Below are 26,743 nucleotides of genomic sequence, written 5' to 3'. Positions count from 1 at the left end.
TTTAAACAGAACTTCTCACCTCTTGATAATCTTTATATTATTCCCTGATAATCAGAAACTTCTACACTTAAACTCTGTACCATTCACTTTTTTTAAAAAATCTTAATAAAATATTTCATTTTGGGTAGCTGAGAAGTTCAGAAAAATTTTGTAAGCTTTGGGCCTGCCAACCTTAACAATGTTGCTTTAAACTGCCGTTCATCTCCTCCTCTCAAAAATCCAACAGAAATCAGTTGGGCAAAGAAAATGCACACAAGTAATATTTAAATGCTGCTACACATAGGTCTCTAGAGTTAGATAACAGTATTGTACACAGCAAATATTTTAAGTAACAGCAGCCAGCAGTTTCTACGTAGCAGAGGTCAGACACATGATAATGTTTCAAGAGCCAAGTGCATATCAAATCCAATAAAGTATAAGAATTACATAGTAGTATCTTCAAAAAGAAAAGGAGTACTTGTGGCACCTTAGAGACTAACCAATTTATTTGAGCATAAGCTTTCGTGAGTTACAGCCATTGTCATCGGAACATCCGATGAAGTGAGCTGTAACTCACAAAAGCTTATGCTCAAATAAATTGGTTAGTTTCTAAGGTGCCACAAGTACTCCTTTTCTTTTTGCAAATACAGACTAACACGGCTGTTACTCTGAAACCTGTCATAGTAGTATCTTATGTTACATTACTACATACTCAATGTAAACATGGGAAGGCGAAATCTATGCAGCCTGAAAGGGTTTATAAAGTAGCAAGGAATAATACTTTCTCAAATTTAAAAAGTGTCCTCTTTAATATGAAATCCAGCCTGATGCTTTAAACCTACTACTTTACCTACAGTATGACATGTTCCCTGAAACTCCCCCAATCCCTTCACTTTAGCAATTTGTAAAATTTGTATAAATTGGGGGAAGCTACGCAAAGATCTCAAAATGCATACACTGACGTAAACAGAGCACGTTGTAATATATTTACCCCAAAATGCAAGCCACATTATATAAGGGAAACAATATTCCTTAGGTCGAAAGTTATTGGCCATTTAGAGCTAGAGAAGAGATTAATTATAAAGGAAGAGAGGTTTCAGAGTAGCAGCCGTGTTAATCTGTATTCGCAAAAAGAAAAGGAGTACTTGTGGCACATTAGAGACTAACCATCCAATGAAGTGAGCTGTAGCTCACGAAAGCTTATGCTCAAATAAATTGGCTAGTCTCTAAGGTGCCACTAGTATTCCTTTTCTTTTTATAAAGGAAGAGAGTTTGCCTGCTTTGTTTCCTAGAAATAAGTCACTGTTTCTTGGATGGTCTCTAAAGTGAGCTGAAATACAGACCACCAAGTAAAAAAACCCTGATCACTCTAATACCACACTTTCTGCCTTAGTAAATTCCCACCAACCTCTCCCACACACATGTATGTATCCCTTCATAAATGGCAACTCTACAATCAAATTAGAATAAGTTCAGCTATTCTTAACCTGTTTTACAGCCTGCAACCAAAGGAAAATGAGACCACAGGAGGCAGGGTTGCCCACACAATCTGCTGCTCTAACAATATGACTAGACACACTGTATAAAACCTCATTATCAGAGTGAGTCCTGTCTTAGAAAGATACTTAGTGGAATTTAATATATTAATACTTGTATGTCTCACTATTAAAGCTAAACAAATAACTGATTTTTTGTTTTTGTTTGTTTGTTTGTGTTTAGTGGCAGCTCCAAAAACAAAAAAAAAGTTTCGTTTGGGTCATACCAAATCTGAACTTTTTCAGAATTTTCAATGTATTGGTTTTGGGCCTGTTCCAGAACTGATATTTGAACCTGGGTCTCCAACATCCCAGATGTGTGCCCTAACTTCTCGACTAAAAGGTCCGAATGTTAGAAAGGGACTGCAGCATCACCACCACCGCCACTTCCTTCTCCTCTGGCTGCTTTGAACAGCCAAAACTGTGTGTGTGGAATTCATGGACAATCAGCTTCACATTGACCAAAACGTCGTTTTTCATTCAATAAACAATTTTCCCAAAACCTTTCCCCCAGCTCTACCCAGCACGCCCGTAAAATTACGGAAACCGAAGTGCACGGGGACTCCGGGGCTGTGACCCGACACACGCCGGGTAGCCCATTTCACGGCCCAGTCTCTTGCATAGGGTGGGAGGACAACGAGAGGAGAGAGTGTTCGCGGGGTGTTCATTTTTTAAATAACGTGGCTCAGCAATTCATCAATAAACCTAACTGGAGAGACAGCCCAGCAGCAGAATGCAGAGGAGGCGAGCCCACCGCAGCGTCAGGGAAATCCACCTTGCCCCGCTTTGACCCAGCCAGAGACCAGGCATGTCCAGCGCCTGTCCCCTCCTGTTCCGCACCTGCGGTGAGCTACGCGGGCAAGGAATTACTGCGACCAGGGAAACTGGACCTACCTCTGCCTGCCCCCACCCCCCGCTTTGGGGACACTTGTCCAGCTGGTCACTGAACTGCTGCCACGAGGAGCAGTAAACTCCCCCCACCACCCGCAGGACCGACCCGGAGGGACCCGACCTCCCACACGCCCCCCGGCCGCCCCCCAGCGCGTCTACACACGCACCAGCCCGCCGCCCGCCCCGTCTCCCTGCTCCCACTCGCAGCCCGGGGCTCACCCCGCCGCGCGCGGGCAGCGGCCCGCACCCTCGCCACCGGGAGAGGGGAGCACCCCGGCCGGCTCGCTCGGCTCCAGCCCGCTCGGCGCGCCCCCGCACCGCACCGCCCCCGGCCGCCCGACGCCGGCGCCACAGGCCCCGCCCCCCCGAACGTGCCCTCGCCCCGCCCCCTGCGCCACGACGCTCAGCCCCGCCCGCCAACGTGCCCTCGCCCCGCCCCGTCTCCGTCCCTGGGGTGGGGCTGTGGAGGGGGTGGGGGGAGTAGCTGGGCGTCCCCAAGGGTGGGGGGGCTGTGGAGGGGGGGGAGGGATAGCTGGGCACCCCCAAGGGGGGGGGGCGAGCTGGGCGCCTCCAACGGGGGGGGGCTATGTAGGGGGCTGGGGGGATAGCTGGGTGCCCCTGAGTCTCGGGGGAGTGATAGTGGGGTACGGCGGAGGCAGGAGCGGCAGCTGGCGTTACTGAACTCCAGCGTTAAGGGTTTGTGCTGGCTGGAGCCTGCTGGACCATTGGCGCAGTGCGGTGCCTACACAGCGGGGAGTCCCTGCCCTGGCTCTAGGTTTTGAAATGCCCATCACATACATGTGTTTTCCAAGTGCTGCCTTCCTCCTCCTCGCTGAATGACAAGAAGTCATGGAAACGCTACACAACGAGACCCTGCTTTCACGCACACACAAAGTTGATGTTAAGACCAAGTAACTACGGGACACCTTTCCGAAGCCTGAACTAGCTGCCGTGCATGGGGCAAGCTTTTTCATCCCAGGCTGATTTTAAAATCATTTGCCCAGCTGGAATTTTATCTGCAGCTGACAGAGGCTAGAAGAAAATCATAAACGTGCTAGAGCTGCGAGTGTAGTGTGGCACGTCAAAGATTTGTATTGGGGGGCGGGTATGACGAGCCTGGTGATTCACATATTTAAGAAACACAGATAAGATGCAGCCTTGTACTGTGAGATCTCACATTTTAGAAAGCACTGTCTTTGTAATATAAACACTGCTAAACCAAAGTCACACCTGGCTTATGATCCTTCCAGGTTTGGGGAGGAAGCAAGAGGTTAACTCAGACAAGATTGGTGGCACTGTATGAAAGGAAAGATATTAAAAAAAGGAAGAGGTGGATATTGGCACCTGTGGTCCAGTGTATACACAAAGACTTACTTGGAGGTTTCCTTGATAGCAAAACTAAGGGCCAGTTTTTCAAGTGCTCAGTACACACAACTGAGATTAGATTTTTTTTTAAAGTACCCAGCATCTCCCATTATGCTGAGCTCTTTTAAAACCTAGCCCTAAGAAGTCAAACATCAGTAGGAAGATTGTTAGGTCCTAAGGCCAACACCAGTGTGGTTGTGTTGATGCAAAGAGGAATGACTTACATCACAGCACTAGACCCAGGAAATGGGCTACAATTTTTGGTTGTGACATATACCTAGGAAGCCTGTTATCTTGGTCAAGAAACAACTTTTTGTGTTTGTTTCTCCATCTGTAAAGAAAGGTATAATACCTCTCATCTCACCCTTCTTTCCTCCCAAGTGCATGACTCAATATTTGTAAAAGTGCCTTGACATACATGGGTGGAAGTCAGTATAAATGTAAAATATTAAATTTGTGGGCTCAGGGGGATATTGTTTGGCACCACAAACTGCTTATGTTCTTTATTATGGACTAAATCTTGCTTTTTGCAGTAACAATGCCAAAATTGTTCTTTAAACCTGACTCCCTTTTATATTAACAGGCAACACTGTTAGTATTACAAAAATTGCTACAGCTCCTTTGTCAACATGTCCTGTGAGCCATGATGATTCAGATAATTATAGACTAGAGATATAGCTAGAAGGGGGGAAAGAAGTTACAAAATACAGTTGATTTTCTTGTTATGCATAATCTACATTAAAATTAAGTCTTTGATTTATTACTAAGTGAAAAAAGCACCATACTTTATGTTAGACTAGGTAAGTGGAGTTGCTTTCTTCCTCTGCTGTCCTAAATTCAAGCCTGGTTTACAAGCAGTCACAAGTTAAATTAGTTTGCTGATATCTTGAATCAACCTATAATGTACATTTGTTCACATTACACAACTTCTGCACTGTTAGCATCCTTTTTAATCTGTAGCTACTAAAAGACTAGTGTTGCTAACTAGAACTGATGTGCACTAACCTAGAATACATGGCATGAGGACATGCTGTATACAGTGTCTTCAGCCTGTATCTTTCAACAGTATTAACATTTGCAAAATATACCCATGTGTATTTTTTAAAAGGAAAGATATTTACAGACAACTCTTCATATCACTGTGTGTTGGAAGTCACATCTGCAAATATGCTCTCCTGAATATGACGTGAGATACTGTTTCATCTACTGCGTTTGTGTGAGCCTGCACTAGAATGTTGTTGGCCTGTTCCACACGCAGACAGATTATGTCTCTTGTTTACACTAGACATGGATTGGTTGGAAACCATCCAAAATTGCTTCGAGGACATTTCAGTCAGTTTAATCAACTGCACCTGCCTGGGTTCACCCAGTACTTTGGCACCAAGGAGCTTACTGTATACGGCAGTGATCTGGTGCTGAGAAGTAAAGCCAGTGGAAAATTACAAGCCACTAAATAACTACATATTAGACAGCTTGGAGCTGTGGACAAGTCGGGAATTGATACCAATGTTCTATATTTAAAGACCTAAAAAAATAAATATCAAGAGTCAGAAAAAGACATGGACAGATGGATAATAGGGGCAAGCAGGAAGTAAAGAGACAGGAAAAGGGAAGGGAGAAGAGAGAATGCACTTAGATCATACTTTAAAAGCAAGGATCTCAAGCACTTTACACACATAAATGAATTAAGCTTCAACATCCTGGTGAGGTACATAAACATTATTATAACCACTTTTAAATGGGTAAGATGAAGCACAGGGAAGTAAAGTGATTTGCCCAAGATTGCTCAGGAATTAGTGGCAGAGATGAGAGTAGAAGGCAGGAATCCTGACTCCACATCATTTGCTAATCACTACACCAGCTGGAAGAGAGAAAGTAGGAGAATAAGGGTGCTTACCCAGCACTGTAAACCTACTCAGTCTAAATCCTGGGTCATCTCTAAATTACATATGCAACAAGAAACCTACTTTCTTAGCTCTTGATCCTGCACCATTCAAGTCAATGGGAATCTTTCCATAGACCTGAAGAGGAGCAGGATAAAGTCCTTACAGAATCCACGCTTAACTTGGGCCAGCACTATATATATATATATATATATATATATATATATATATATATATATATATATATTGTTTACAACATCACAATTCACCAAGTGGTAAACAATTATGATGCTCCAAGCATCAGGCCATAGCATCACTATATGAGCCAGGCAAAAAGAAGCAAGATTTTAAATAATTTTAAAAATATTATTTAGCTATATGTACCTTTTCAGGATATCTTTTCCAGTCACTGCTTATCATCAGGATGTGTAGTCAAATAAAAGCCCTCTCAATCTTGCCTCCTCCTGCCTCGCTCATTTAGTGATGTTATGGACTGATGCTTGGAGCATCATAATTGCTTACCACTTGGTGAATTGTGATGTTGTAAACAATGGAGTGCAGAATCATTGATCATCAGAGAGGAGAAGGAACAGGCTGGGAATATAAAGGAGAGATTCTGTTTACCACTGCATTTTGTTAATTAAAATATTACTTTACTTCTCACAGTGCAGAATCTGGGTATTTCTACCCCGAACTCCTTGCTCCCATGAATGCTAGTATCTACGTGAAAGAAAAACTTAAATTACAGAAACATACCTTTATATGGGGTAAAATATGGTAACTTTAACCAAGCACAGCCACTCTCCATAGAAGTTTAGGATAGGAAATGAAGAACAACATTGAACTTATTTGAAACTCCAGGGGAACTTAGGGAAGCAATAGGTAATTGTTCATACTGGAATTTGGTGAAGACGTAAGAGTAAACAGACCTCTGGGATCCTTCACAGCCACATGAAGTCAGGACCTTATTTTTACACCATATTCAAAAGATGGCACCATCACCAGAACTGTGTTCCCTAACTTCATGCTAGGACACTGGTTTAGTACTTAGAAGAATGCTATTTGTTGAATCACCAATATCTCTTCCTACAGAACCTGGGTTTTCCTTGGAAATCTTCCGCCTTACATTCCGATTCCCAAACCTGCTTAGGTTTGTGAGAGCTGATGCAATCACAACCAAAGGTGATATGGATGTGCCCTTTTATTTATTTATTTTTTAATTTGCATGAACATGGAAGTCTATCTGTAAAGCTAATCTCTTCTTGCAATTCCATGCAATTAATACCTGAAACTTCCGTTTCTGCCACCATCATCATTTACTGTTTTAACTATTGGAACAAGCAGAAAGCGTAGATTAGTTATGATAGACGGGAGGTTTTAAATACACAGAGGTGGCTTAGCAACCAGAAGCTCTGAGAAAGAAAACAGAATGAACAATCCAAAGGTAATAAAGATACATGTAAATTATTTTCAATTTTGATGTTTAACTCACCTTCCACAGAACGTGATACCTTCGCTGTACTGCAGCTCTCTAACTGCCCGAGGTTGCAATTCTACCTCCTAGGTAGCAAAGTGCAAAGCTGGATTCTGAGTGGAGGCTATCGTCCTGCAATTCCACTTGACGACGATAGGATATATGCGTGCTTGATACCTCCTATGATCAGGCCCCACATTTACATTGCTACAAAAGTTGAAGAGCAAAAGGGAAAGAAGCAACAGTTCTGTAGATTTACCAAATAAATTTGGAGTATGCTTACTAATTTTGTTAACCTATTATTTTAATAAAGATGTATTTGATGTAGCCTTTAAGTTTCTGCAAGCAAATCACATAAGCTCCACTATATACCACTGTCTTTCCTTTGCAATTAATTCCCTAAAAAGGTCATAAAACATTACTGATGAGAGAGAGAAAGATTTCTTAAAAGTTTTCTGATGCCCTTCTCTTAACTTTTTAAAGTTGGGTTCTACTCTGAAGAGCAGATCTGTTAAAATGCCATTCTCTATAGAAGAGTGGGTGCTTTTTTATGGTCTCTAAATGGTACCTGATCAAATTTCCTCAGCTTAGAAGTAAAAAAAATAGAGGTGGGTTTCAGGCTGCCAGCCTGGAAAATTCACCCTAGGATCTGAGAGTCAAGATGAATTATTTCTTTGTCATGCACCATCACCAGTAGTAAAGATTCTGTACAGACAAGCTGTCTTCAGTTAAACCTGTGCAACTCCATTTTCTTCATATAATGCCCTCAATGGTACCTCTACTATCCTATTGCTTTTGTAACCCTTCTGCCCGTCAGAGTTGGCAGCAACAAGGGCCGGGTTCAATATCTAGGGGTTCCATTCCAATAACACAATGCAAACCGGCTCGAGCCCCCACCCAGTGACCTGGGACAAATATATACCACCCCCGCTGGGCGCCTCCAAGAGGCAATACTTCCCCTCTCGCAAGCACATAGTCTGAGTGTAGCAAAAGTCTTTTAATAACAGAGAGAAACAATGTGGCATTATGTTGGGGAAACACCACCAACCGGATTCATAACACAACCCATGAGCAAAAACAACCCCACCCCAGGCAAATTGGGGCATGCCCTTTTCCCTTTGGTTCTTGAGTCCAGCAACCCCAAAAGTCCAATGCCCCAAAAGTCTCTGTCCCTGGTCAGGGCAGCCCCAGAGTTCGAAAGTTTATCGGCGGAGCTCTACCTCCCAACCTGGGTGGAAATGGGACGGGGGTAAGAGGCACCTTACGTGATCTGAAGCTGACCGCCCCATAGCTCCATAGCGGCGCTCCGCTCCGCTCCACCAGCCGCCCCACAAAACTCCTTCGCGCAGCTGCACTCCGCTCCGCCAGCCGCCCCACGAACTCCTTCGCTCAGCTGCGCTCCGCTCCGCCAGCCGCCCCACGAACTCCTTCGCTCAGCTGCGCTCCGCTCCGCCAGCCGCCCCACGAACTCCTTCGCTCAGCTGCGCTCCGCTCCGCCAGCCGCCCCACGAACTCCTTCGCTCAGCTGCGCTCCGCTCCGCCAGCCGCCCCACGAACTCCTTCGCTCAGCTGCGCTCCGCTCCGCCAGCCGCCCCACGAACTCCTTCGCTCAGCTGCGCTCCGCTCCGCCAGCCGCCCCACGAACTCCTTCGCTCAGCTGCGCTCCGCTCCGCCAGCCGCCCCACGAACTCCTTCACTCAGCTCCACGGCCCACAAGCAGCTCCTGCCATCCACACACTGCTCCGTGTCGAACTGCTTCACCAGCCGTCCCGCAAACTGCTCCACAATATATCTTCAGGCTCCCCCACTACTTAACACAACACTCAGTGATTTCAGCTCTTAGGTGAATTCAGCTTATAGTAGGGGAGCCCCAGTGCTGGTGCACTGTCAGCCCAAAGTGAGCTCAGCAGCCTATAACTAGACTTCTAATGAAATCAAAATTAGCTCTGATATTCCACAGTGGAGAGAGGAGGAAGTGCAATCAGCATGTAAGGCCCTCACCAAGGGGCCCATGCCACCAAGTATTAATACTTGTCCCCAGCCTCTCTCCCTTCACACAGTTTTGGAACCCATGACCCTTGCCTAGCGAGTGCTACTTAGATGATGGTGAATCCCTCCATCGTAACAAAAGGCCACGTACAGTTCCAAGCACAGTTCCCATAATCAGGGTAATAACAATTTATTCTTCCTGCCCCAATAACAGAGACACTGGGGATCCCACAGCAGCCAAAGTGACCATTTGGGCAGCTATGGTCTCATTCTAGGCGTGGTGGGTGTGCCTATGCAAATGAGATCGGCCCCTGAAGTTCTTTTCCACAACTTGCCACACCTCACCACCAGATGTCAGGGTGGAGCTCATCCTGACACTGCTTACACTTTAACTGGGTTTGCACAGGTGGAATGGATTGGAACTTAATAAACAATGCTGATGATGATGTGCAAGAAAGAATAGAATCTATTTCCATCTCCCAGAGCTGTGTTGGCTCTACAGGACTTTTAGAAATAAAAACCAGTGAACACTTGTCACCAAAGTCAGCAGATATGAGTGAGCTGCTCTGTTGAGTAAGGAGTTGTTTTACATAGACACATTTCAGAGTAAAATCACATTTAAGCTTCTCGTCTTCATCTTCAAGGTGTTACATAATCTCTCTTCTGCCAACATTTCTATTCTCATTTCTGTCCACACCCCCCCTCTTCAGCACTGCAGCACTAGCTGTCAGAAGGCCAAAGACTATTGGCCCCCAGCATCTCATTCCCTGTACTGGGATACGCTCTGGAAGGCCATCAGGGCAGCCTGGCTCAGTTCACTCTCTTTCTTCCCTCTCTGGTAGGTGGCTAGAGTTCCTTCTCCATGTGGTGCTCCTCCAGTGGAGGATGGGCAACTGCAACCAGGTGAAGGGTTTGGAGAGAGCTTATTGAGGGGTAACCTGGCTGAATTCCTACTGCCCCACTACTGGAGAAGCTGTCAGCTCCTGGGTGTTACCCAGTGGTGCAAGCAGAAATCATTTCTTGATGGTACTGCACTCATGGGAGGGACACAAGCACGGCAGTGCTTTAACGTGGCTGTATAGTCACGGCACCAGTGGTGGGAGACTGCTCTCCCAGCGCTGTAAAAAACCACCCCCATGAGGGGACTAGCTACCCTCACCCGAGCGAGGAAGTTTCAGTGCTGTAAAGTGGCAGCATAGACAAGGCCTAAGTATTGCTCTCCACCAGGCACTAGGAAAGCAAAGATGCTGCGCCATCTGGGTTTGATGGAAAAGAGGCATAGAACTGTGTGTGCCATGTGCATCTTGATAGAACTACAGCCCAAAGTGTTTTATTATTTTCCTCAGCATAACATACAGGAGGGGCAATCAAAATCAGCCTGGCAGAACGTGCCTGAGAACTGTCTCTGGACAGATAAGCAATTGACCAAAATCACATGCTGTGATCTCTTGGGGCCAAATCCTGTTCCCATTGAAATCAAATGAAGTTTTGCTATTGAGTTCAATGGGAACAGGCTTTGACATTTGGTGAGGAAAGAACAAAACCACTCAAGCAAGGGCTACACTGCTTATATCACAGATATCAAAGGCTGCTGACTCTTGTGAGAAAGTCAGCAGACATCTGATCTTTGTCCATTGCAAGGGAGAAATGAGCAATCAATGAGGCTAGAACAGTCTTTGTACCATATCCAACTCATAAGTCCATCTGCAAAGGATCAAGAAAATATGAAGGCTCCAGATTACCTTAAAGTCCTCAGTCCCTTGGTTGGAATGCTGCCATCAGCATATGTTCATAGTTCAGAGGCTGGAGCAGGAATCAAAAACACTGTATAAACACCTTCTGTCCCCCCTCCCCCTCTTGAGGGCTCCTGATCAACTTAACAGCACAATATATATGCTAACAAACATAAACAAAGCCTTTGTTTAAGTTTGTTAGCCTAGGTATTGTGCTGTTAAACCCATATAAAGAATGAATGCCCTCCCTAGGCACGTTCTGCTCCTTTAAGGAGCAGAGTGCAGCTCCACCCCAGCTCGGGCCAGGGGTGGGGAGAGACAATTAGCCTCCCCTCAACTCTTTCCAGTACTCCGTACCTGCTAAAAATCTCTTGCTGGTACTGTGTACTGGAGAGTACCACCCTACTTGCACTCCTGGTGTTACCTTACTAAGAAGTGTGTAAAAAGAAAAGGAGGACTTGTGGCACCTTAGAGACTAACCAATTTATTAGAGCATAAGCTTTCGTGAGCTACAGCTCACTTCCGATAGCATCTGAGGAAGTGAGCTGTAGCTCACGAAAGCTTATGCTCTAATAAATTGGTTAGTCTCTAAGGTGCCACAAGTACTCCTTTTCTTTTTGCGAATACAGACTAACACGGCTGTTACTCTGAAACCTAAGAACTGTGTGTTGCTGTGATAGCAGTCACGGTTTCAGCGTGAGCCCAGATTAGAATGTCCACCTTCAGCTCTTATTTTAGCATGCTGCTAAAATTATCATGAAAGTAAGCAACGGAAGGGAAATAGTAACTTTTTACTTTTAAAAGTTTATATCTTGGCCAAATCTGAATGGAATTTCACCAGATTAAGAAAAGGTTCTTTTCTGGCCCCAGCGCTTTCTCCTTGCCAAATATCAAATGCCTGCTGCAAACAATGGCGCCATTACTGCTTCTCAAAGAAAGGTTACAAGCAGATTTTATAACTGAAAGTGTTAGGCACCTAAATATAGATGTTGTGGTCACAGTTCAGGGCAACGGCGCCTGTATTTCCCCTCTGTGGTTCAGCAAGGGCACCCACCCTTGGCTCCCAGCAGTCACCTGTCCTGGGTGGAAACCTGCTTCTCTCTCCACACAGACCAGGGTTTTTCAAGGCTGCCTGGAAGGCAGAGGGTGGATAGAGGGTGGCCTAATCCCAGCTTCTCTGGGGGAAGAAGAGTATTGATCACCCACCCCACTGTGGTGGCCTTTTGCTCCACACACACAGAGTCAAGGTGTGTGGCTTGACTCGGATTAGGGTCTTTTACATTTTTGCAGGCTATCAGGCAGTCAGAGACTGTGGGAAGTCGTCCCCGCTCCTTCCTGGCTGTGGTTACCTTAGTCATCTCCCAGGCAGCAGTTGTACCCTTTACTAGGGCATTTCCCATCTTGGGGTGGGTGTCATAGATTTGGCAGTGCAACGCAGCTTCCTCAGCATCTCTACTTTTGGCTGGAGACATTGTCCTCACCATGCTCTATACTGCCTTTAGTTCTCTGGGAAGGGTAGACACTGGCAGCAAACTTACACCCCTGGCCTGTGCTTCAGGATTCAAGAGAATTTCCCTTTAAGTCAGTAGCTCTTGGCACTTCCCAGGAGAAGGAGGCAGTCTCATCCCCTCTCTCCTCATGTATTTGTCTGCATACTCTTCCTTTTGGATACTGGCAGGGGAATCTACCCCAGCCTCCCACCCCCTCCTCCCTGTCAGCTACTCCATCTGCATTTTGGCTGACACAGTCCCTTGCCGGTCTGGAGCGAAGGGGTATTGATTCACCCATTCTGCTTTTAAAGCCATAATAGCAAATAATATGGAAATCTGACAATACACCTACAGCCAGCACCTCTGACCCTTCCTGTGTCTGTATAGAAAGTGCTGCTGTAGGTAAAGTGAAGGCTTTTACACAAGGAACTATAACCCAGATTTCACATACAGAGCATTTGATGGGTATTACAACATGGGGCTTGGCTTAACCATAGTCTTAGCAGTGCCAGTATCCCTCCATCCAATAAACATTTCCCCACTGACCACCACCTTCCACTCTCATTGGCCATCTGAGGGATCAGTACCCAGGAGGGTGCAGCATGGCATGTGGGCAGTGGTTTGGGGTGTGAATGTGTCAGCAGGAACATTATATGCCCTGGGTGCACTGGGCAGGTGCACTGGGCGGGTGGCTCCCTCCCTCCAGAGGTTTAATCACACAGGTAACTCTTTGAGGTCGGGAGAAGCTGACCTTTCCAGCACTGCATTGGGCCTCAAGGCCTGGACAGGGCAATCCCGAGCAAAGTAACCCCACCGGCCACATACGGAACACCGCTTTCTCCTCCCCATCAAAAAATGCTTCTTAGAGGTGTTTTCCCTCCCTCTAGTCATGGGTTTCTGCATGGGCCTGATCCCTGTCCTCGGATTCCATTTCATCCCTATTTAGTTTTCTATCAAACCCTGGCTGACTATGCACATATCAGTCTGCCAATTACCCTGTTATCGTTAAATGCCTAGGATCTTTGTCTGCTCACCCTGATTTTAGGTAAGGGTGGCAGTTTATAAAATTGTTCTAAATTCATTAATTTATAGGCCTCATCAACCATGGTAACCCCCAACCAGTTTCCAGTTTTCTTACATAACCCCTAATTTGAAGTGAAACCTTAGCATAAGTCATGCCCTCATTTTTCCGAACTCCCTGAACCTTTCTCCTATGCCCTTTAGGGGTCAGCTTAGACTTTTGCAACAAAGCTTGTTTACACAGCTCATGCTCTTTAAAGTCTTCTCTGTCCATAAGGATACAAACGTTGAAAGCATTTGTCCCTAACAGTAGTGAATCCTATACAACTCATTCATTAAAGTCTGAGAGCATTACATGCACCTGGCAACTTGAAGAGTTTTATTAGAAATCAGATAGATTAGATAGCTGCATCCAGACGGTTAGCGATCACACTGCTAGAGGGAGATGATTGGCTCTGTCAGCATAAAGCAGCCTAATGCTACACAGTAATTAGAGTGGGTGGCAAGTGCCTTTTCCATTCCTTATTACACTGGGAGATGGCTGCCTTCTCTAGGAAAGCTGTGTTTGGAAGGTAAAAACAAAAAAATAATCTTAATCCATTTAGCCTTAGTCTTAACATAAGGTTGGGGAGAATTTTCTTTCTAAATTATGCTTTACAGAGCACCCTTGAGAAACCATCTTTAAAAAATTAAACAATCTGCTGTTTTATGATGGAGTTTTAATTCCTTCTTTCTTGGTTTGATTTCTCTTTAAGAAATGGATTGTTGGTGTTCGTCTGATGGTGGTGGCGGTGGTGGTTGGCTGTTAGTTTGAGGAGTTTTTTATATTTTATTTTATTTTATTTGTAATTGTATCAACAAATGAAAAGGGAACAGTCCGGGGAGATGGTTTGATCAATAGTTCTCAAATGGGTTGCAGAATTGGGCCTCATGTTTCTAGACCAGTATTGAAATTTGGTTTTGCTTGTTTGTTTTCCTTAAATCCTTGTCTCCTGAAGTAATGTGATTATGAGAATCTCAGGCTTCACTTAAAAAAAAAAAAAAAAAGTAAGTTTCTAGCCATCATGATTGCAAAGAAAAGTTTGAAAATTTGATCCCTAAACACTCAGACACTGGAAGGTAAATTAAAAGGTCCCCACATTTCTTAATTTTTCAAGATCTCATAATTTTTAAGCCAACCTCCTGATTGTTTGGGCCTGACTCATAATTTTTGAATGCTTGAAGTTAGCCATGCTGCTAGCTTGTGGGGTCATCACTGTGAATACTGAGTATTGTGGCATGTACAATTCTGTAAGAACATACAAATTATACTTCTGAACATATGTCTTGCGGCTTGCAGGTAGAAGAATGTTGAGAATTTCTGGATGAGATAACCTAATAGGCATCTCAACTCTAACCTTTTTGATTCTATGTCTTGTGCCTCCCAGCTCTTCTGTATTCTGTCAAAGTCACCCTTCCTCCTGGCAAAGGTCTGTGCATTGGCATTTTCCCCCGTTAAAGTGTGTTTCTTCTAGAAATTATCTGAAACAGTCTCTTCCTTTGGATTTCAAAGTTCCAGTTGTAGAGGGTTTGGGGGGTGGGGGGAGAACATTTGAGAGGGGAGAAAGCTTCTTTCCCTCCACTCTATCTATTGCAGTACGTCAATACAAATTTGCCTACCAATACAGTATTTTTAAAAAGTCTTCCGTTACACATGCAGCATGTGTGCTGATGCCGGATTAACCTAATGAGCTTAAAATCTTATTTATACATGACATCTGTCAAGACAGAAACAAGGTACGCACATCCCCTTAATCCACTAGCACTAACCCAACACAGCTTTCACATGGTTTGTTTCCAATAGAAGAACGCTTTAAAGGAAACAAAATACACCGGGACAGTGTGTAGCTCTTTTAAGACAGGATCCTGGGAAGTAGGAAAAGTTCATTGTAATTAACCAGGCTATCTACAAAACTGGGAGAATTCTTGATGAAACCTTGGGAGAAAAATTACATGTTCCAGTACAGGATGAAACAGTAAGTTTTATTGTCTTCTATTCTTTACCTGATCATCTGGATATCTTTAACAGAAAATAAATCCAGACAGAGACACAGGATGGGCTGTACACCTTCCCACAGTGAGATTGCTAACCATGTTGCAAAAACCGGAACTAATCCTTTGAATAAACCCAAAGGTATCCTGCCTGTTGATCCTGGAGACCAAGCATTCTCAATTCCATTGCTGGTCAAAGGCTCCACTTGTTATGATATTGACAAGTTCCCTCAGAGAGGGTCTCCGGGGAAAGATCACCAGCTGGAAAAGGAGGAGAAAACATCAGAGCTGATCAAAAATGTTAACTTCCATTTATCATCTGAGGATCTCTCTCTTTGCAAGATTTATGAGGAAGAGAAGAAAATTGAGAGGACAGCCACAGAGGCTGAAATAGCCATGTCTGAACTGATTGAGTCTCAAAAACATATAGCAGAAGACATACAGATCAAAAAGCAAAGCTCCTGCAAATCAGAGGCAACAGCTTTCACTTGGGATGACAAGAATGAAAGCAATGCAAAGCAAACCCCAAAGAAAAGGAGGAAGCAAAAAAGCCATAAACCAGTGAAACAGGGTCATCTTTGCAAACCCAAAGAAAAATCCACTCTACCTATGTGCAAGCCTGAGAAAAAGGTAGATTTCCCAGATCAGCTTGTTAAGGCTCATCAAAATGCTTATGCCTACCTAAATCCCAACCTCTCCAAATATGAAGCTATCCTATGTATGGCCAATCAGGCTACCGAAACTCAGCTGCTTTTACAGCAGCTGGTGAGCTTTCTAGTGTTCCACTTTGATAAAATCAACCAGCTCTTGGAAGAAATTGCCAATGATGGGGAAGAGCTCCTCAAAGAGGTGGGAGGAAACCTGGCCTGGCCAGCTGGAAAAGGGGATCCAAAAGAGCAGCCAGACCTGTTGCAGCAGTTACTGCAGTATACAGTCAACAAAATGCAGCTGCTAAATGGAACAGTGGCTTCCCTTACCTCCAGTGCCCTGCAGGAGACATGGAGCTACTTACAGTCTGCGGCCAGCAACTTGGAAGAAAAACTGAAAGCAAAACAAGGCTTTGATGAACGCCTGCTAAAGGCAATAAAATTGCTTGAAGCCTCTGCAGTGGTCTCCTCTCAGGCCCATGATGATGATAGGACTCTGTATTCAGAAGACAGTGGCATTGGTGCAGACAATGAATCTATCAAAGAGTTCAATTCCCTTGATAAACTTGGAAGGCAAACAAGCTGCGATTCTTGTGCACATGATCATCCATCTCAGAAACACACTAGAATACCAGGAGAACATCTGTGTAATGGCACACTGTTGTCTGTTACAACTAGATCCCATGACTGTGCACTTGAAAGGCATTTTAAGGATATATTTTACCCATCTGTACACAGCAAAGAAGCAACTTCTTCCCTGGGGGCAACACCAGAAAGTGTTTCTACCAGGCTCCAATGTTCAAATGTGACCAAAAGTCCTCCTTTTAATTCCCTCCAGTCTGATGCTACCCAGGAAGGTGAAAATTTCAAAGACTGTGAATCAATAGATTCTCCTTCTGCAAATGAACAGGAAGAGAGTACACCAGAGGAGGATGACAGTGATAATATAAGTCTATCAGAAATGGGGAAGGATACCCTGCCTAGAAGGCCAATGTCTTCACCTGCAGTAACAGATAAAACCAGGAGGCCATCCATCAAAAGGATAGAAAATCCAGAGACTGAAGAGATGATACTTAAGATGAAAGATGCAATCAGTGAAAAAATCAAGTTTGTCCCAGCTAAATGTGGACGAAAGGAGTGGACAGAAGATGAAGGTGGAAAAGCAGCCCTAACAGCAAGACCCAGTACAGCAAGTGGTAGCCGGAAAACCTCAGTTAAACAAAGAAGGTCCAGGTCAGAGGAATCCCTCAGGAGCCGTGCAGAAGACCCAACCCTTTTAGAACTTCAAAGGACCCAAAAAGATCTCAACAAAAGATTAGAAACATTTTATAAGCTTAATGGGAACAAAGAAACAGATGGCAAGCAGGAGATCCTGAAGCCAAGAGCAGCAGCTTACTTGCAGGGCACTGAACATGCTACACCCAGATTGTCTACCAACAAACTGAAGGCATCCCTCTCTAAAAACTTCAGCATATTGCCTAATCAGGATAAGGTCCCTTTACGTAAGTCCGAGCAAAACACTGTCAGTCATCCAGATGAGAGAAGGGGACGGAAGCCTATAAAAGCCTCTGTATCCACACAGGATTTATCGTACAGGAAAGAAAATGAGCCACCTGGGATAGAGAAATTGAATAGTGGTGGCTGTGCCCCTCGGAAATCTGTCAAGACACTTATTGAAACTTTTAGTCCTTCCGAAGGCCTTGTGAAACCTACACATTTAAGAACTTTAGGACCAATAAAATGCATCAGAAAGTTTGGACTTCCAGTGATTCCTCCCACCATTCCCCTTCAGAGAGTACTGGCACCTTTAATTCACAAGCCTCGTGTTTCACCAGTAGGAGACATGACCCTTCCAAACACAAGTGCATCCCACTGTAACTTTCCAACTGTCTTTCCACCTGTTGCAGAATTAAGCAGAACTGACACAAATGAAGAAACGGATGAAGACTTGGAGAACCTACCACCACCACCTCCTGAAATGTTAATGGACAGTTCTTTTGACTTCTCTGAGTCTGAAGAAAGTACAATAATGGAAGGGAACTCTTCAGAGGTTGCCAAAAAGCCTGCTAAAACAGAGCTTCATGCTACAAAGAGAATGCACATTTCTCCAAAGATAAAAGCCTCTCTACATTCCATTGACTTATTACCAAGTAAAAATATCAACAGCCCCAACATGACTGCCAGTAAAGTACTAAGAAACACTGGGGTGGACTCCCCCAAATTTAGAAAATATTCATTGGAGCTAAATCCTACTAACATGTTCATCCACAGCCAAGAGGGTAAATTAGCATCCCAAAGGGACCATGAAATGAAAGAGGCTGCAGATCTGTATAAGCAATCGCATAAAATAATACCTCTTCAAAATCCCAGTGGAGTTTCAACACAGAACAGAAACTGCTCAGAAAGTAAAGAGCCTGGCACAAATTTAGCATCAGTGCAAAACCAAAATCAAATTTATCCTGATTCACTCGGGAGAAATGAGAAAAGTCTAGCTTTTGTCAGAAGAATCTCCCCAACAAGAACACCCCCTTCTTCTCCACCCACCGAGAAACGACTCTCAAGTCCACCTGCATATCCCAGACACATCGTGCAGACTTTTAACCACGTAAAACCAAGCTTTCCTCCTTCTCACAGGCAACCTAGTCCCACAGCTAACCCCAGAGTATCAAGCCCTCCAATGCAAAAGAAGCTGCCTTCTTCACCAAACCAACGAAAACTGCCTAGCCCTCCAGTGGGGCGCAAACAAAGCCCACCAGCTCAGCGAAAGTTGTCAAGCCCACCTGCTCAGCGCAGAGAGGCAAGTCCACCTCCATTCTGCACTACCCCTTCTCCACCAGCCTCTCCATTGCGGTCCCACAAAGGACGACAAAACAGTTTGGATTCTGGTGATGAGCAACAGCTTCCTCCATCAAAGATTGCTAGTAATGCACGTTCAATATTTTGCCCAGCAACTCCTTCTTTATTTGAAGCCAAGCCTCCATCACCACCTAGCAACTGCACTACAGAGGTCGCAGGCCAGCCTGAAGTTTCAGCTTTTGTCCAGAAAAGCAGTGTGCTGCTCAGGCAGTGTGGGGATCAGCAGAGGAGGATGGCTATGAGTGCTGCCAACCCTCAGCCTTTCATAAAGAGAAGTTTCTCTGACCGCAGACCAGGAGTTTACCTTCGACTTCCAGCTCCTGTCTCAGCTGGCAGTGAACCTCTACTTAACCAAGCAAGGTGAGAAACATTCTACTTTAAGTCAAGCACTTTGGGTTGTATTTTATGCTTTGGTTTTTTCAGTTTTTGATGAGCGCTCAATACAGTCAAAACTGTCCTATTTATGTGCAGAATAGCAATGCATCCACCATCCCCACCAATATTGCTTTAACCAAGACCTAAATAGACCATCTGTCAGGGTGGAGAAGATAGGTCACTCTCCACAGCTCATTCAAGCCTGTTTGTCCTGCCTGCTGAGACTGGCAAGCAGGGTAATAATGAATGCCATTTGGAAGGGTACTGCAGATCACCATATTCAATTCACAAAAGATATGAAATAACCCTCAAAGGGTACCAGCTTTAGATTACTAAGGATTTAGGTTGGATTTGAATTGGCAACCTATTATCAATCCCTGAACTAGCCAGTTCCGCAGTTGAATTCTATGTTTAAATATTTCAAAGCAGTAAGCACAGGTGATTTGCAGGCGGGGACCTCTTAAATTGTAAAGATCTATTTATAAAATTGTTACTTGAAGCCTTGCGCTAGTTATGTACATCTAATTTTTCAAAACTGGTCACGGATTGTGGGTGACTCAGTTGATGGATGCACCATTTGAGCTTGGTTTTCAAAGGCACAAGGCACCTGTGGCTACCAAGGACTTGGAGCTCTGATTGCTGAGCTGTTCTGAAAAACATCAGGCCCTAAAGGTCACATGATGGACACGCAACAATTGAGTCACCCATAATCAGTGGCAACTTTTGAAAAATTTGGCCTTTAACCTCCCTACTCTTTAATTTACTCAACCACAAAGTGGGTAAACCTCTATCTGAAATCACAAGAGGGCCTATGACACTAAATATACTCTTGGCAAAATATTTTGCAATCATTAAATGGCATGTAAGTGCAAAATGTTGTTCTAATTTTCCCCATCTTAGTACCTTTAAGCTAATTAAGCTTTAAGATACACAAAAGAATTGAGCCTCTCATGCAAGTAGTTTTTACTCATGCAAGCAGTCCTCCTGAAGTCAGTTGGACTACTCATTTGAATAAATATTTGCAAGACCAGCTCTGCATTTTGTGTGTGTGTACGCAACTGTGTCATCAGCACAGGAATGAGCTTGGCAACTGAATCCAGATAGATCCCAGAAAAACAGAGTCAGCTCCCAACTTCTCTCCTGTACTGTGAATGATATCACAGGTTATCATTACCAAAATAAAACAATGACGAAGTCTTCCACAAATGCTAATAGTTTTGCATCCTACACTCTGTTTTATTATACATTCTACGCTGACATTCTAAGCAAATTTCATCTCCTAAAGGACACCTTTTTTTTTTATGTACAGTTTGAAATCAGCATGGTCTATTCCAATGTCTGTTAGCTGGAATGAATGTTTTCAAAAAGGCTTTATGTCAAACCTCATGAGAAGAAAGTGCTGGCAGTTTTATAGATGAATTTTAAAAACAGCCTATTATAAATTGTTAGTTAATTTCTGCTTCAGCACTGCATATTATCTATGTGTTCCAGTTTGCCACAGCACAAATGATAATATAAAAAGACACTGCAATAAACCATTAAAAGAATCATCCTTTTCATGAAATATTTTATATTTTGTGACTCTGAACTATCTATCAATTTCTTTAGTCATTTTGGGAGAATGAAATATTTATTGAGCCCAGTTCAGCTCTCCGTTTACATCAATGTATATCCAGAGTAATTCCACTGAGTTACTACAGATATATACCAGGGTGAGGTAGCCCATTATTTACAGCTTGGACTGATTTAAGATGCAATGTTTTTTCTAGGTTTAAAATAAATACAATAAATTGCCCAGCCCCAGCTTTATAGACACTGCTTTGAATTTCATAATATACATATCAGAGCCATAATAGCATGCATGGTGACACAGACAGATGCCAGATGTTTTAGGAATCTGCCCACTGAATATTACCCACCGCTGAAGTACCCAGTATCACTGCCCACCACTTCATGCTCTAGGATACTGAAATATAATGGGTTCCACTGATCAGAGCCTCGGCATGCTGAGGCACAGGTACTGACTCATAGCCCTCACATTTTCATCAACAGTACAGTATGCTCTGATTCATCACTCTCCTCAGAGCTCATTAGCCATACAAGGCTGCCTCAGCTTCTCATTTCATTCCCCAAACAGAAGAAAAAATTCAAAAAACTTCACCCTTCAAATGTCAGTACTAGGCATCTGCCTGCACCATACCCTGGATCCCAACACCCTCAAATTCTGGGGAAGTTCATTTTGCAGGCCCAGCTGCGGGTAAATTTCTTTTAAACCTCTCCTTTCCATTCCCTCCACCTTCCATTTCCTCTCCTCACCAAGCCTAACAAGGGCCCTTCCACACCCCTGGCCACCCTCTCCCTGATGAGAACCAGCAGTGGCCTTCTCCCAGCAGGCTGACTTGTTTTCGCTGCCAGCCTCCTTCTCTGCATGGACTTATTCTGGGATCTGCCAGCTCCTCTCCACACCTGGATGGCCTCCTGATGTGCACAGCTACCTCCTGTGATGGCTGCCAGCCTCTGAGAAGGGACAGGAAGTGGCAGCAGAGGGAGGCAGGGCACATTGGGAGTGCAGACCAGAACAGGGGTTACTTTCCAGGAGGAAATGGAGCCACCAAGGGCTCACTGTAGGCAAGAGTCCTGACCCAGCCTGCCTCTCAGCAAGTAGAAACTCTGTCTTCTTCAGTACAGCACCCCCTACCAGCTTGTTATTAACCAAAAAAAACTGACTGCACTGAATTTAGGAAACTGATCAAACCTCAGGTATTTTACAAGGGCCTAAGGGTTAATCATTCAACCATTAGACATTTCAGTGGATATATAATACTGTATTCTCACATTCCAAAGCCTTAAGGCAGCTACATATTGCCAGGTTCTATAGTGAAACATGCCACAAAAATGTTCCTCCTTTCCCTCCTCCAGAGCAATGTGTTTTTTTTTTCCTCCCCAGAATTACATTGTCCTGATTCCCAGACAGACAGTAAAGTGCTGGACCAGCAACAGGCTTAACATGTGAAATCTTGAGATCGTAGAGAGACAGAAATGGGGGAACTTTTACTGTCGAAAGGAGAGAGCCTCAGTTTTCTAATAAGAGCATGCCTCTTGTCCTGGAGAGCCCATAGGATATTAAAATCACAATGTTATTATGTTGGGAAGAGATATTTTACATTATTAGAGGTTGCTATCACTAATTAGTTGGTGAACTAGGTAGGAGAGGGGGAGATGGATCCACAAGATTTCTCTCTTATTAAGTAGTCCACACAAAAGCGTTGGAAAATCAATGATTTACCCCATTTCTGAGACCTCTATGCATTTTTGGGGATTTTTCCTTCCATTTCTCCGCACTTTGGTAATTTTCCTTTTGCTGTAGTTAGGCTGCCAGGCTTGGCCCTAGGCAGAAGCAAATACAAACAACCACATGGGATCCTGTGGTGACCCAGCAATTCATCTCGACAGCCCAGTTTCCCTGTTCAGCAGCAGGACCAGAGGGAGAGGTAACTTTCATCACATTCTGCCAGTCATATAGATGAGGATGAGGGTTAATACACGTAAATGGAGTGTACTCACTTTTCATTTAGGGAATGGGGAGTTTAGCTTCGATTAGTTTACTCACTTCTTTTTTTTACCTCTACACCATTGCATTCTGAGCATCAATAGCTTTGGGCCCTGTAAATTGTAGGCCACTCTTATATGAAACTCTGCTAGTCTTCCTGCATTCCCAGTGTTGCATTAGAAAACCATGAATGCCTTCCCTCCAAGTGTATAAACCTCCCATTTAAAGCTCTGCAGGGTATCAAGATAAAATCTTAAACATGTCACTAGCCCCAGTTACAGCTGCAGCTAGAGCTCTGCACAGCTACTGTTACTTTATAAGTACCAAGAGTCGTGGGTTTAGGTTTCAGTATCCAAGCCACGACAACTCAATGTGATTTGGACAGGTAGATGTACAGAGCTACTTTGGTCTTTTCTAAGCCTGACCTTTGGGTAACAATCAACCCTGGTGGGCATGTTTTCAAGGCATACCTTGCATGACACTTTGCTCGGGCAAATCCTGTTAATCCTTAGCAGGATTTGTCTGCATGTGTGTATAGTAAAAAATAGTATTTCGGTTGTACTGTTGCTCTCAGATTAAAACCCTCCCCCATGGGAACAGCTGAGATGGAAGGAAGCTTAAAATAAAAGCTATTTGGATTTCATTCAATTCAGAGAAAAGAAGAGGAACTGATTCAGTGACACAGGACCAAAAGCAAAACTTTGGATATGAATCCTCCCAGACTTTGGGGAAGTTTGGATCTGGATAAGAACTTCATGCGTAATCCTCTATTTATACACTTGGCTAAATCTATTCATCCAGTACCAATCTAGCACTAGTTCCACCACAACAGAGAGGCAGGACAATCCAGTGGTTAGAGCATTAGCCTAGGACACAGGAGTCCTGGGTCTAAGTCCCTGCTTCACCACAGACTTCCTATGTGACCTTGGACAAATCACTTAGCCTCCCTGTGCCTCAGTTCCCCCTATGTAAATCAGGATAGTAATTCCAGCTGCATAGAGGTTAAACACCATTAAAGATCATGAGGCAATCAGTTACTACAATAATGGTGGGGGGGAGGTCTAATAAGTATCTATGATAAGATATCTATAGAAACTTCCCTTTTGGGGATCTGGATCCCAGCTTTGTAGCTCAGACCCTTCTCTCATTGTAAGTGACTCTGTTTGTCCATCTGTACATTCAAACACATCACAGTAGCTTTCATGCGGTCACATATTACAATGTTTGGCTCTCAACAGATTTTCAGTGGGAGGAGATTACAATGTACTTGGCATCAGGAAACAGGGACCAGAAAGAAAACCTGTACTGTACTAAACAGCTGAATTGGAGGAAGGTCTTTGCAGAATGCCTTGCTGCATTTCGTTTTAATGGGTTAACATGCTCTCCTTAGCGTTTTAAAAAAGGACATGGTTCATTAGCCTCTTTTCTTAATCCTCTTTTCTATCTGCAGCATGGAGGAGAGTCCTAGAAAGGAGAGTGATTCCTGGAACAGTACATGCTTCTCTGAATTCAAGGGATCCAGCAGGTCTGCTTCTCATCCTGAACTCTACATTGTGGGCCAGGGGCTCCACAGCGAGTGACAATACAATCTGCTTGGAAGATGGACGGTATGGCTCAAGGCAGAGGATCCTCGTGTGATTAAATATCTTAGTCCCAGGCTCCAAAGTATGGCTTCAGACCATATCAAAGAGAAATAAGTACAATATAATTGCACCTGCAAACCCAAACTGGCCATGACTTCCTAATTAAATAACAGCAGGGTGCTTGGCAGCTACTTCTCTCTTTCATGGTGTTTTACAATTTTACTAAAAGACTTAAATTTAGTACCAGAAACAATAAAATATTGGAAAGACACAGGTCAGATTAGTACTATTTTATAAAGACAGGGTCCTGCTGCCAAATCTTTTGTTGCACTATTTAACTAAAATGGTCCCAGAGGTGCAGAAATTAACATTAGGTGACATGACATTTATTCAAAGCTTCTGTTTTAAATCAAACCTGACGCCATTGGAATCAAAACTCCCGCTGACTAAGTGTAGCCAGGACTTTACCCTCTGTGTTCCATGGGCATGCAGGGAATAAAATCAAGTCCAGTTAATAAAAAAATAAAGTTGTTGTTTTTTTAAAATAGAAGAAGATACATTCCTCCTGCAGAGAGGTTTTGATCTTATTACATACGTTTAACCATTGTGTAATCTCATCACTTCTAGTTCCCAGAACAAGAACCTTAATCCTTCTTAGAGAAACATTGTAATACCTAATCAGCCAAGAGCACCTACATGACTGCACATTTTACATATCCTATTCTCCCACAGGAAGGTCTGTTCTCCTTTTGATCCATGAATTAAGATGGAATTTATCCCACTTCCACTGAAGATTCTGGAAGGACCCCTGTTGACTTAAATGGCAGCTGGATTGGGCACTGTCAAGCAGCTAGAGGATATTGGTAGGCAGCGCCAACATCTAAGTATGAGAATTCCCTTTCTTAGATCAAGTGAAATAGCAACTCTTTTTGGATCCAAGACTCCACAGCTTTCGTCCAAAATCCTTCACAATATGTATATTTTTTAAAACAATTGGGTATTTTCAGACTATTGGACCTCTAGGTTTTGACACAAAAGCTCGTTCATGTTTTGTAACACATTCTGTATTTACTCATCTTTGATCAAAGGATTAGGGTCCCCTTTATAACTAGTATGCAGCTTTTTAACTAATACTGGACCTCTTTCCAACTGTGATTTGGACAATGTAATATCTGGGGTGGGAGGAGGGGGAGAGAACCCTGTAAAATTCTACCCCTTATTTATAGATTTTTCTCTGGCTCTCAACACTATGGTATCTGAGCATTTCACATACACAAATGATTTTTATCCTCACCCACCAGTTTTACAGAGGAGGAACTGAGGCACAGAGAAATTAGATGACTTGTAGAAGATCACATAGGAAGTCGGTGGCAAAGCTGAGAATGGGACCTTGACCTATTGAGTCCTAATCAAGTGCCTTAACCACAAGACATCCTTCCTCTGTCTTCTTTTTAATACACTGAAACCGTGCCATTCTCCACCAATGACAAGGCAAAAGACCTCAATAATAGCATTTATTCCATTCAGTTATTACTAAGTAATTTCATTTCCTCTCTCACTTAAGGCCTTATGTTAAAATTTCCTGTCATCGATATTCTACAAATGGCAGGTTTATCAAAAAGCGTTTACTTATGTTTTCCAAGGACCATGTCCTGGCCTGGCCCAAGATTAATAGCACAACAAGGAGGAGAAAAGTTGCTGGTAGATATATCCTCTGCAAAAAGATTTCTGCTGGCAGAGAATGTCCAGGAATCCAATGATCTGGAAGAGCACTTTGCTAGTCCACTCACCAGGAGCAATGCATGTCCTGCTAGAGGCAGTATAGTGTATGTGCTAACTGGCTAGGAAGACCAATAAGGCCTTTTGTCTTGAAAACCACTTACCCTTGAGAATGTGATGCATGTGCTGACATGTTAACTCAGGGGCTTTCCTAGCACTGTCTTGGACATTAGGGAGGAAACTCCCTGGCAAATGAAAACACACACAACTTATGCAGAATTTTGGAGCTGGCCTGAATGCGTTGTCATGAACTGACTAGTGTGTATTTATACTACTGCCCTCTATTGGATAGAATCTGATGGCTCAAGTGTGTGTCATAGAACCTATACTACTTATAGCTAAGAGATTATCTTTTAGCTTACGTAGTGGGGTAATGAGCATTTGGAGAAGAAGAGTCTATGTTCTCATCAAGGGGTAAGAGGGAAGGTCCTCTCATGGATCAGTAACTAATTAAAAGACCGGAAACAAAGGGTAGGAATAAACAGTCAGTTTTCACAATAGAGAGAGGTAAATAGCGGAGTCCCCAAGGATCTGTATTGGGGCCACTGCTGTTCAACATATTC

The 26,743-nt window shown here is 43.7% G+C and overlaps 2 protein-coding genes across 3 annotated transcripts in view; one reads left to right on the top strand and one right to left on the bottom strand.

Moving 5' to 3' along the window:
• The window catches only part of CLIP4 (CAP-Gly domain containing linker protein family member 4), a 65,438-nt gene extending 62,695 nt beyond the window's left edge, over nt 1–2,743 (bottom strand). For both annotated transcript variants that reach the window (XM_073338632.1, XM_073338633.1), the window contains exon 1: nt 2,625–2,743. The gene's annotated coding sequence lies outside the window, so the exon portion shown is untranslated. The remainder of the gene's footprint in view (nt 1–2,624) is intronic.
• A 12,710-nt stretch (nt 2,744–15,453) lies between these two features.
• On the top strand, nt 15,454–24,774 carry PCARE (photoreceptor cilium actin regulator). The gene is made up of 2 exons (XM_073336695.1): nt 15,454–19,253; nt 24,269–24,774. The coding sequence occupies exons 1-2, from the start codon at nt 15,454–15,456 to the stop codon at nt 24,396–24,398; spliced, it is 3,930 nt and encodes a 1,309-aa protein (XP_073192796.1). The 3' UTR covers nt 24,399–24,774.
• Nucleotides 24,775–26,743: the final 1,969 nt, after the last annotated feature.

This window comes from Lepidochelys kempii, chromosome 3, assembly GCF_965140265.1.
Source record: "Lepidochelys kempii isolate rLepKem1 chromosome 3, rLepKem1.hap2, whole genome shotgun sequence".
NCBI classification, from domain to species: domain Eukaryota; kingdom Metazoa; phylum Chordata; order Testudines; family Cheloniidae; genus Lepidochelys; species Lepidochelys kempii.
This window is presented reverse-complemented; position numbering and strand designations above follow the sequence as displayed.

Coding starts and splice junctions, on each gene's coding strand:
- PCARE (XM_073336695.1), top strand. CDS start 15,454: ATGGGCTGTACACCTTCCCACAGTGAGATTGCTAACCATGTTGCAAAA. Junction 19,254..24,268: donor CCTCTACTTAACCAAGCAAG/GTGAGAAACATT, acceptor TTCTATCTGCAG/CATGGAGGAGAGTCCTAGAA.